We start from the raw sequence: 13,097 nt of genomic DNA, 5'->3' as shown, positions 1-13,097 counted from the left end.
ATGAGACATCCAGATCAATTCTTTATTCAATTTCCATTATGAAATTGACACCTTACAAAAATTATGTCAAAACATAATTAATTTATGATTAACAAATTAACAACTAACCCGGTAACTTTTTCCATTTTATATGTTAGTTTTAACTATAATAAATCTACACATTTTGAAGATACCATTTCGAATCTATTAATGGCAATAATAAAAAATATTTCAAGCACAAATCACATAACAAATCATAATAGGACACAACTCACATAAGCACAACTAAGTTTAAAAAATAAAAACTCACGATTCACGGTAGTTGATGATGATGAACTCAGTGTCAAGCTGAGATTGACTTTACTGTATCAATGTTGTTTTCTCCACAAGCCGCAAATAACTAATGATGATAAATGTGGCATTTTCAATTGTATCACATCTCCAAAAATAACAGTTGATGATGATGACGATGATGAATAGAGCCGCGAAGGCGGCGAAGCACGGTGATTTGATTTGATTAGGAGATAAGTTAAAAAGAAATAAATGTTTGGCTTTGGCTTTTTGGCTACGGCAATTGCGAATATGTGAGACAGTGAGGGTGAAATTAGGACACTTGTGTTTTTTTTTTTATGTTTCTATTTATATTAAAAATAATTAAAAAATAATTTTAAAATAAGATATTCGGGTCTAAGTTCCATATATGCGGGTTCACCCAAACCTGCATTTAGATCCGGATGTATCTGGGTCAACCAAATCAAATCCAGATACCAAATTTTATTACACTGTGGTATATATTAAACCAGGCCCAAATTTTCTGGGTTCATCTAGGTTCTGATAGGTCCGGGTTAAGTTGCCATCCCTATTTACCTCACTCACACCAAACTCAGCCTTTTCACAATTTTTTGTGATCATTAGCCTCTTTTCTTTTTGCAGTAAAAATTGTTGTCTCATATCTTCTTTCTCAAACAAGAATTAGAGTATTTTATTTATTCTCTCAAATGAAAATTAAAATTACAGCCTTTTCTTTTACCTCTCACTCATTACCAACTTCAATCACTGACTAACATTAGAAAGTATATATTTAATAAAAATAAAATTATTATTTTTCAATTACAATCTTGATAACACTAAAAATTTATATAATTTCAATCCTATGAGGTCGACTACACAACCATAATGCTGAATTGTTGGTACTATCTATTGCTCTAGTTTCATCATATCAAAGCACAACAAACCTTTATTGACATGACTACAAGTGCTTAAAACACCTGTAAAAAGTCCAACACAAATTTCATGATCCAATCCAATTACATTTGTCTAAACCCAAGTTCAAAGCCCAATTCATGGAAGATTCAAAAATTGTGTAGAGAATAAGAGATATTTCTAATTTAAAAATACCTAATAGAGCCAAAAATATCAAAGTCTAGATATTTCTTAAATATTTAGAGATATTTACAAAATGTAGTTATCAAATTTTTTTAATTTAATATTTGTGTGGTTTGTATTAGTTCTAGGTTACTGTAAATACCCCTACTTTTTATTGTAGGCATAAAGTGAAATGTGAATAATAAAAGAAAAATAAGAAGTGTAGAGCCGTAAGTTGTGCAGTGTCTTTTGTAAAATATCAATAAAGTCTTTCAGTTTTGAAAAATTCTTCTATTGCTTAAATAGTTTTGGCTTTTATGTAGTTTAGTCCTCCTCAATTTTTTCAACAATCGGTATCAGAGCATGGTTGGTCAGGGACTACTGTAGTAGTGTTTTATGGAAGTTCATAACAGTCAAGGTGGAGCTTTGTTGGATCGCGAGGAGTTTAAAACTCTGCAAGTTCACTAGTGAAGATCTAGCTTGCTTGGCATTGTCAAAGTCTTGCAAACATGAAGGGCGACCTTTAAATAGTTGGAAAACCTAAGAAGCTCAACAATAAAAATTACAATACATTGGCAACATTGATGAAGTCCTACTTACAAGGCCAGGGCCTCTAGAACATTTTTTGTGGTAACGATGTGAAACCACTAATTGAGGAAGCCACTTTCAAGAAGTGGAGTATTAAAGTTGGGAAGGCCATGTTCACTGCAAGAGTGCAATTGAAGAAGTGATGTTACTTTTGCAACGATTTTTTCAAAGAAGAATAACACATGGCTACAACTTCTTGAGAATGAGCTACTGTCAATTTCACAAAAGAAACATGGCAATAGACGAGTAATTTAACAAGCTAAAGTCCCTATACCACGAAATTTCTGAGTTAGATCCTATTGTTGTAATTTCTGAATCTAGAATTAATAGAATTATTGTCTATAGTTTGAGACCCGAATTTAGGAGCTCTATTACAACTGTCTAAGGTTGTCTAATCTAACGAACCATTGAGGAACTTGAAAACTTGCTTGTCGATCAAGAAGTGATTGACAAACAGATGAGTGTGGCCTTAGTAAAGAACAACAATGAAGCATTCTTTACTGATAAGAAGAGAAACCGATTTAGACAACAAAGTGGTGGAGGATCTAAAGGAGATGTGGACAAGTCAAGAGGTAACCAACAAGAAAGTAGCTCATAAACAGGGGAAGCACAAAAGAATCGTAGTAATGGTAGCCAATATTAGCCAAAGAAGAAGTTCAAAGGGATTGATACAACTATGGAAAAAATGGCCATATAGCAAAAGATTGTTGGACTAAGAAAAAGTCTGAGGAGAGTAATGCTGCTACTTCCAATGAAAAAAAAAAGATAATGATTATCAATGGGAAGTTAATGCATCGGTCACTGTCGAGGAATAAGCGCTAGCATTTACAGTCAGAATACCTTTTTGGATTAACTACAAGAGTGATTGGATCATTGACTCAGGATGTTTAAATCACATGACAGGTGATGGAGAAAAGCTACAAAATGTGATAAGTACAAAGAAGGTCGTGCGGTAGTAACAACAAATAACTCGCGACTACCAATAGCTCATGTTGACACTACAGTTATGGTCCACACAAACCGTCACTTCAAAATGTGTATTATGTCCTAAATATAAAGAAAAACCTACACTTAGTATCACAATTAACATCATCATGTAACTATGTATTTTTCAGTCCTCAAGATGTTAAAGGTCTATCAAGACTTAAAGATCTCGGGGACACCTGTTATAGAAGGCCGAAAGTTAAAGTCAATGTATGTATTGTCAGTAGAATCTGTTTATGTAGACAAAACTTGAAAGAACGAGACATTAGATTTATAGAATGCTCAATTGGGACATGTTAGCTATCATAAGTTGAAGGTGGTAATAAATAAGTCAATGCTCAAAGTCTACCTCAACTTGACGTGTGAATAAAACGGTCTGTGTAGAGTGGAGCAAGGTTTGCCAACTCCTACATGAGGAGTCGGAGTCGGAGTTTAGAGCAAAAGAACTATCAGAGCTGGTACACTCTAAGGTGTTTGGGCCTGTCAAGCAACCTTCTATTAGCAACATGCAATACATGGTCATATTCATAGATGATTTCTCTAACTATGTCTAGGTCTTTTATATAGAATAAAAATATGACACTTTTTCAAAGTTTAAATAATTCAAAGATATAGATGAAGGAAAAGTATAAATGAAGATTTATTGTCTATGAATAGATAACAAAGAAGAGTATACATCACATGAGTTCTCCCAATATCTTCGAGACTACAAGATGCATTATCAGTACACTTGTGCCAATACACCACAACAAAATGGCATAGCAAAACAAGAGAACCAACATTTATTAAAAATCTTTCAGAGTATGGTACATACAAATAATGTACCAGGGAGATTTTGGGCTGAAGCTATGAAGACGGCAGCTCATATGATCAACAAAATTCCTCAACCAAAAAGGCAATTTGTTGTATTTATTAGGTATGACGGCTAGAAGAAAGGATAGAGGTGTTGTGATCCTACCAGTAGACGATGCTATACAATACGAAATATGATATTTGATGAAATGTCTTCGTAGTGGTCTTCAAAAGAAAAAGAGTTACTAGATTCAAAAGAAATTGAAGATCAAATGAAGGAACGAATTATTGAAATTCACCCTAGTCAAGAAGAATTAGAATATTATAATGATCTAAGGGATGATGATATTGAGCATGACAAGGCGCAAATGCCTTGGAAGGCAATTGTTCACCAAAGCTCTACTGAATATGAATAACCAAGTGAACTAGAATCAAGGACTATTGAATCTCAACTTAGAAGACCCAAAAAAGTAAGAAAGCCAAATCTCAGGTACACTAATATAGTGTTGAAGAAGAAGGAAAAAAAAAGAGATATTTGAAGAAGTAACAGACAATTCTCATTGGATGTAAGCGATGGAGGAAAAAATCACCACACTAAAGCAAAATTAGACTCAAGATTTCGTTCTTAAACCAAATGATAAAAAACCAATACCTCGCAAATGGGTGTACAAGACTAAGAAGTGCCCAGATGGTTCAGTTGAAATGTACAAGGCTTGGTTGGATATGATGAAACGTTTAGCTGGTGGTAAACAGTAAGAGTCTTACTTACACTCGCAGCCAGCAAGGAATAGAAATTATGGTAGATGGAAATGTCTTTCTACAAAGAGAACTAGATCGAGAGATATATATGAACCAACTGAGAGGATTTGAGAATTAAGCTCACCCGAAGTATATATATAAGTTGAAAAAGGCATTTTACGGTTTAAAGCAAGCACTAAGGGCAGTAAGAAAATTGCTAAATTTCTAATTCAGAGTAGTTATTTAGTGGCGTATATAGATTCTAGCTTGTTGTCAAAGCTAGTGAATGAAAGTTAGCAATTATGCTAGTGTAAGTTGAAAAAGGCACTTTAGTGGCACATGTACAGAGCTAGAAATTATGGCAGATGGAAATGTCTTTCTACATAGAGAACTAGATCGAGAGATATATATGAACCAACTGAGAGGATTTGAGAATTAAGCTCACCCGAAGTATATATATGAGTTGAAAAAGGCATTTTACGGTTTAAAGCAAGCACTAAGGGCAATGGGAAGATTGCTAAATTCCTAACTCAGAGTAGTTATTTAGTGACATATGTAGATTCTAGCTTGTTGTCAAAGCTAGTGAATGAAAGTAAGCAATTATACTAGTGTAAGTTGAAAAAGGCACTTTAGTGGCACATGTAGAAATGCCTTTCTACATGAAGATTTGGATCGTGAGATCTACATGATCCAATTGAGAGGATTTGAGAATTAAGCTCATCTAGAATATGTATGTAAGTTGAAAAAGGCACTTTACGGTTTAAAGTAAACATCAATGGCACAACATAACAAGATTGCTAAATTCCTAACTCAAAGTGGTTATTTAATAGCACATGTAGATTCTAGCTTATTATCAAAACTAGTGAAGAAAAGCTAGCAATTATACTAGTGTATGTAGATGATTAAATTCTTACTAGTGATGATGAAGAAGAGAATAATTTAATAAGAGAGAACTTATCAATTTATTTGTAGATAAAATTGCTCGGTCAGCTTAAGCATTTTCCTTAGTCTAGAGGTTGATCGAATAAAAGATATGATATTTCTTTGCCAACAAAAATATGCCAAAGACTGGCTCAAAAAGTTTGGAATGTTGGAATGCAAGCCAATCTCAACTCTAATGGATGTCAATGCAAAATTGTGCGCACGAAAAGGTAAATATTTCCAAGATGAAATGATGTATTGACAGCTGGTAGGTAGTTTAATCTACTTAAAACTAATGTAACTATACATTTTATATGCAGTAGGTGTAATGAGTCAGTACATATAGAATTCTGAAGAAGCCTCGCTTGGAAGTGGTTCGACGAATTTTAAGATATGTAAAAAGTACAATCGACTACGACCTATTGTATAAGAAAGGTGAAACTTGCAAGCTGAGTGATTATTGTGATGCTGACTATGCCAAAGATCATGATACAAGAAGGTTAATTACAGGTTATGTTTACAAAATTGAATCTGGAGTAGTTTCTTGGTGTAATAAGAGACAACCAATTGTGTCACTATCAACCACAAAAGTGGAGTATAGAGCAGCAACAATGGCATCTTAAGAAAGTACTTAATTGATGTAGTTGATGAAGGATCTACACCAACTAGTAGATTATGTAGTACCATTATATTGTGATAATCATCAATGATTAGCTTGAGGAAAAATCTAGTTTTCCATACAAAAACTAAGCATATGGAGTTGCCCTATTACTTTGTTAGGGAAAAGGTCTTGCAAGATGAAGTTGAAATGCGGTATGTCAAGACGAATGACCAAGTTGTGGATTTATTGGATCGAAGGACGAAAGTTGGTTTTTGAGGAAGAGTGTTAAAAGTCCAACACCAATTTCTTGATTCAATCCAATTATATTTGTCCTGGCCCAAGTTCAAAGTCCAATCCATGGAAGATTTAGGAATTGTGTAGAGAATGAAAGATATTTCTAATCTAAGAATATCTAATGGTAGTAAAAATATTTAAGCCTAGATAATTCTTAAATATTTGGAAATATTTGTAAAATGTGGTTGTTAAATTTTTGTAATTTAATATTTGTATTGCTTGCATTAGTTCTAGGTTAATATAAATACCCCTAAGCTCTTTGTTGTAAGTACTAAGTGAAACGTAAAGAATAAGAAAGGTAAAAAAAGTGTAAGCTATGAGTTGTTTGATGTGTCTCTTGCAAAACACCAATAAGGTTTGTCAATTTACCAAAACTCTTTTATTGCCCAAATAGTTTCAGTTTCTGAACAGTTTTGTCCTCGGTGTTTTTAAACTACACCAATATAAACAACATCATCTGGTTCTAATCCTTCCTGGAGTATTTATGAGAAAATACTAAGAGCTTCATTATGTTGTCCATGCATAGCCAGCCCTGAAATCATGACACTATAAGTCAGCTAATTCTTCTTAGCCACCGTTCAAAACAAACAAAGTCCCTTCTTTAAAAAGCCACATTTTACATACATATCTATCAAGGAAGTTTGTACTATGACATTGAGTGCACTTATCAAGGAGCCATGAGTGCACTTTCCCAAATCAAGAGCACCAAAATGAGTGCCAGCAGATAGCACACTAACTAAAATGCTTTCTTCAAGCCTCCAAAATTTCTCACTATTCATTTCCTTAAAAAGCATCAAACACTTACACTACAACACATTGCTTGCATGGGCTGTAATGAGAGCACTCTAAAAGCAATACTCTTTTGATCCATTTACTTGAAAATAGCAAAAGCAAACACTATCTTCTCACACTTGCCATACATATTGATTAAAGAGTTTTGTACAGACAAAACACATTCAAATCCTAGCTTAAATGCATGCCCATAAATTTGCATTCCCGTTTTCAATACTTTTAACATAGCATTGCCTTGAAAAGAGCTAGAAATATAAAATTATGAGGTTCTACTCTTCTCTTAAACATCTTATTATAAAGAAACAAAGCTTCTTTAAAACTTTACATCCTTAAGAAATCCTCTAATCAAGGCATTGAAATCAAAAACTTTGGTTCATCGATTTGTTGAAAAATTGAGTAGGCATAATCCATGTTGGCCTAATGTGAGAGAGCACAAGTTGCCACAAGATTGCTTACGCCAAAAGAGTTTTAAAAGAAACCCTATTTCACGATGTGGGCATGAACTTTCTTAAATTCTTTCAGGTTCTTGCATCTCTTCAAGATTGATAAACATTCTTGTTCCTTCAACCTCAAATTGAGCTCAAGGCCTTTTGGTGGTTCTTTAAGTTGTGTCAAGAGAATTGACGGATAAAGGATTGATGTCTTAGTAATGTTATTGCTATCCACACTATTATTAATCAATCAAGATTTGTTAATAAACTGCAAGTTTAAGTGAAATGGGAAGAATAACTGATGGAGCATGAGAAGTATCTGACTTTGAGAAAGAATTGAATATCATCCATGAGATTTGAGAAAGAATTTCAGCCAGAAAAAAGTACGTCAGATCATGTTATCAGAAAAGATAGGATAACTTGCAAGATTCTTCATTTGAGATATAGGACTAGTTATAACTTGCAATGTTAGCTCCCAAAACCATGCTTAAAACAAGAGTTTTAAAGTGAGGTAGCAATTTGTGATTGCAAAATCCAGATCCTGATTTTGACAAATTTGAATATGTGCATCCAGATTTTTTAGTTATTATTTTTAAATAAAAGATTAGGGACAAAGTTAAAATAAATAAAAATTTTAATATTTTTTATAGTATTGACTTTTCTCTCTCATACGATGCAGTGAAGGTAGTAAATTTAATATTTTTTAATCTAACTTTTCTGATATGTTTTAGATGAAGTTTTTATCACTTTGCCAATTTCTTCTTCTCAATTTTCCTCTCTCTCTCATACGATGCAGTGAAGGTAGTAAATTTAAAACAATAAATTTAACATTCATTTGGCCTTTAACACTACTACTTTGACAAAAATTAGATTAAAACATATGATTATTTCCAAGGGCAAATAATACTGGCCTAATGAAAAAATTATTTATGATAGAGTGCTATAGCTATAATGTTGAGTACTAGAGAATGCATATTTATAAAAGGTAAAATTATCATTTTGTGCTTCAAATCTCACTAACATTTCTACTTTTGTGTGTTTAAATTCTCTAAGCTTTTAGTATGTGTGTTTTATTATAATTTAAGCATCTTATGTATTTTAAGGGATATTTTAGCTATTTCACAACTAACGAGAAGTCGGACAACAAAACAGATGGCGTTTTTTAACTCAAAACAGTTGAAAACCTTAGGAGGAGCATACAATGATATTTGGAACTGTTAACATATATGGTACTGTTCACATATACATATTATTCATAAGTACGACACTGTTTCACATATATGGTACGATGATGTTCCATTGACCAATGACGTGGCACTGACTGATGACATGACAGTATCCTATTGGACCAATGATGTGGCATTGACTGATTATGCAGCGTGGACTGATAATGTGGCGTAGACTGATGATGTGTTAGGATGCTATCGGACCAAAATACTGATGTGGCGTTGACCGATGATGTGGCAATATCTTATTGGACAGAAATGCCGATGTGGTGTTAATTGATGATATGTTCCAACCAATCACAGCTTTCCACGTGGCATAATCCTGAGTGTCCGAATTATTTTCATTCGATGGCGCAATGATTTACCCATTGTATCTATAAATAAAAGGCTCTCCCCCAATTTGAGACCCTTAAATCCATTTTTGAGCTCCATTTTCTTTAATTCTCTCTCTATTTTTTTTATTTTCTATGTATTTTAATAAAATTATCATTTTTCCCTAGCTCAATTATGAGTGACTAGTTTAGTTTCATGCTTAGGTTGAAACTAAAGCCTCAACATGATCCACGGGGTTAGTTTAGTAAGTTTATTTTCTTTTGCTCTCTAATTTATGTGGTTGTCTTGACTCATTATCGGCAGACAGTGTATCTTGTCTAGATTTTGCACGGTATATCGTCTTAATGAAAGATCGTTACTGTCTAGCGCAATGAGCACTTAGCACCATATTAATGAGAGAGAAAATTATCCTCTAGTATTTTGAAAGTTGTCTTGACTTAGTGTTGACAGAGAGTATATTTAAGCTAGGGAAAATATCTACCGTCCACCCGTTTTTTCCAACTTTTTCAAAAATACACAATTCCTTTTTTTTTTTTTTGCTGGAATCCACCTAAAGTTACATTTTGTTTCACTTTTCCACTTCCGTTTGGAATCCGCTAAGAAAACTAACGGAAACTTAAGAAAATGACCATTTTACCCTCAAAACAAAAATCACAATTTCACCCTAAAAAATGCTAAAAATAATCAGATTTAATGATGAATATCATTATTGATACGTTAATGAAGTACAAAAAAATCTTAACTACTAGAGATTATAACTCAATGAATAATAAAACTCTACTTCTCTTAAATCCAATTGATGATTTGTGAGATTGGGCTATTTTTAATACTACTGTTATAATTTAGCATTCTAATTACAGACATATTTAAAAAAAAAATGTTATATTTGATGGTTGTGGAATTAATTTCTTTATTGACCGATGGGGAAATAATTAGATTTAATCTGATTATTTTTGACAATTTTTAGGGTGAAATTGTAATTTTCGTTTTGGGTGGGTAAAATGGTCATTTTTTAAAGTTTCCATTAGTTTTCTTAATGGATTCCAAATGGAAGTAGAAAAGTGAAACAAAATATAACTTTAGGTGGATTCCAGCAAAAAAAAAAGGAATTGTGTATTTTTAAAAAAGTTAGAAAAAACGGGTGGACGGTGAATATTTTCCTTTTAAGCTATTTAGTGGATGGTCTTGCCTCATTGTTGACAGAAGGATTATTATCATATGGCACATCATGTTCTTGATACTACACTTAGTGGAAGATCATTACCTCTGGCACACTAAGCACTTGATATTATATTTATTAGAGTGAGGATTATAAGCAGTGGAAATACCCCCTATGAATTAATCGGAACTAAAAAGGAAATATTAAGCCCATGGTGAATGTTGAGTGTGAATCCAAAGACTAAAATATTTCATTTGCATTGATTTCATCTTTAATTTATTGCCGCATTTTTATTTAAAATCTTAAGATAAAAAATAAAAAAAATTCACTTCCAACCAACTCATGTTTACACCTAGAAAATTAACCCTATTCATAATTAAATCTACCTCCTCGTGGGATCGACACTCGTCACCATAAAATCTACTCTATAATAGATTTGTACGCTTGCGAGTACAATAAAATTTGCATAACATGTAGATTCCACCATTAGGTATCTTCCAAATAATTGATTTCTCTAGAACCTTGATGTTGCATACTCTACGCAGATTTAGGTTGTTTAGACACTAAGCAATATATTCCAAAATATCTCTATAGTCAGTCCTCCATTATTTACTTCGTGCAATTTTTTCTAAATCTTAGGACAATATTCCTAAAGTTAGCTCCAAGTTGCTAAGGTTAAATGCAATCATTTATGTTGGAATTGGCATTCATGATGGGCTGGATTGGTATAACATAAAGAACAATCTAGAAGCTTCTTTTAGATAGAGTTTGGTATGATTGTTGTAAGTCTAATTGGACTCTAAGAGTTATAAAGTCTTCTAATTGACTTCTATCACTTTCATGAGCTTAAAAGTAAACACACCTATTGTTTCTATAACGTGTCCGTGAGACAGGATAGATACATAGAACATATTAAAAATTCAAAGAAACTTACTAACACTACTAGAAAAATGGTCTTTTGTGACACTTGTCTTCTGACACTTTATTACAAAGTATCAATAATTACATGTATTTAGGGCATTTTCCATGTTTAACAGATAAGTATCACAAATTGCTAATACTGTGGTGTCAGTAAATTAAATATCACAGATTCGTGATACTAAAGTATTAGTAGTTAAAAAAATAAAATTTCAATTTTGTATCTAGTAATAATCGAACCGAAGACCCCTAAGCCATAACCTTTTTTATTTTAACCGTTATACCACTCGACCACAAATTGCATTTTTGAACTTATAAATTAATAAATTAATAAATATTAAAACTTAAAACCTAAAACCTAAAAATTTTTCATGTATGGTCTGTGTGAAACCTAAAACCTAAAAATTTTTGTTAAGTAAAAAATCTATCTCACGGCCGCCGAAGCTTTCTTCCTTCTCTCTCCTTCCCTCTCTCTCGCTCTCTTTCTCTCTCTAACAATGATCTACCTTGAAAGCCACCTCCGTCAACACCTTGAAAGCCGCCGTCCTTAAGCTAAAATATCCCTGAAAAGAACCCAGAAAGTGCTGTGAAGAATTTGGGCAAAGCTAAGGTTTGAAAGTCCGAATCAGTGTTGTGGTCACTCTTTGTCTCATTCTCTATTCTCATTGTTTAAGTATTTATCTGCTAATTGATTGATGTTTATTGAGTGCAAATGAGAGCTTGCACTTGTTTGGAAATCTAGCCATCCAGGGTTTTTGTTGCTTATAATCTAATTTATTGTTTAATAAAATAAATAAAACGCAGCTTTATTATAGGTGGAATTCAGTTTATTAAGTGAAAGAATGATTACAATCGGTGATTATGGATTTAGGTTGAATGCAATTTGTTAATTAAAAGAATAATGGCAATCAACAATCATGGGTTTAGTATGTATTATATATTTCGTTTAATGGTGTGTATGAAAACCCAAAACCTAAAATTTTCTTAAGTAAAATTCTCAGTTCTCCCTCATGACCTATAAGCCCATCACTCTCTCTCTCTCTCTCTCCCTCTTTCTAGCTAACAACCCAAAACTTATTGTGAAACCGCCATATCAATCTTTCAAAGCTCATTAGTTAGCTGGTTATTGTGAAAAGTAAGGTTATTGTTTGCTTTTATGTCTAATTTTACTTTAAACATAGGGATTGATGATATTCGAGTTGCTGGACACTTGATTTTGGGGTGAAAGATTAATTAATAGTTTACGAAATTATGCTGAAAATTTGAGGATTGATAGACTGTTGTTGTGAACTTGGTTGTTTCCGAACTTGACTAAATGACTTTCAATTGATTTGAAAGTTTGATTAAACTAAGTTTAAATGAGAACATTTTAATTTTGGAAATTTTGGAATGAATTGGGTTTATATTTTATTTTGAATGGATTTCTCAATATGGTTGGTTGTTGTCCAATTTTATTAGAAATTACATATGTACCATGTTTGATATTGCAAACGAATAGTCTAACAGCGTTAGAATAAGCTGAAATTCGGATAAACTACACTTCTATTTGCATACTTCGAATCTAGAAAATTTTATTTTGATTGAACTTGTAATTTATTTTTAATGATTTTTCAAACTCTGCTGCCTCTGCAGTAACTTCTTTTGACTGAACTATTCATTAATCTTTGATCCTATCAAACACCAGCCTAATGATATCGGAATAGTATCATTATGATATATTTAGTATTTTAAATTTAATAAATATTCAAACACCTGATGCTACTTTTACAGTTTCATATGCAATTTTAACTTCTATAGTTTTATCATGTGAGAAGCAAATGTAGAGTTGTCCAAATGACTTGAAATTTTATTTGTGGTGCATTGACATGTCTATTATGTTTTGCAAGTTTCATAGCATTCCAAATTGAATTAAGAAAATCTTAAATTCAAGCTGTCAATGTTTCCTATTAATCTGATTAGTGATAAATCTACTAACT

At 32.5% G+C, this 13,097-nt stretch overlaps 1 protein-coding gene across 1 annotated transcript in view; it reads right to left on the bottom strand.

Moving 5' to 3' along the window:
• Positions 1-1,089: 1,089 nt before the first annotated feature.
• LOC112098089 (pentatricopeptide repeat-containing protein At1g31920) overlaps positions 1,090-13,097 on the bottom strand; it is a 25,008-nt gene continuing 13,000 nt past the window's right edge. Inside the window, 6 exon segments of the mRNA XM_024183700.1 lie at positions 1,090-1,247; positions 6,702-7,109; positions 7,112-7,285; positions 7,288-7,372; positions 7,374-7,423; positions 7,426-7,721. Of these exon segments, the coding sequence (XP_024039468.1) occupies positions 1,090-1,247; positions 6,702-7,109; positions 7,112-7,285; positions 7,288-7,372; positions 7,374-7,423; positions 7,426-7,721 (1,171 nt within the window).

This window comes from Citrus clementina, unplaced genomic scaffold (genome assembly GCF_000493195.1).
Source record: "Citrus clementina cultivar Clemenules unplaced genomic scaffold, Citrus_clementina_v1.0 scaffold_5, whole genome shotgun sequence".
Classification (NCBI taxonomy): Eukaryota; Viridiplantae; Streptophyta; class Magnoliopsida; order Sapindales; family Rutaceae; genus Citrus; species Citrus x clementina.
This window is presented reverse-complemented; position numbering and strand designations above follow the sequence as displayed.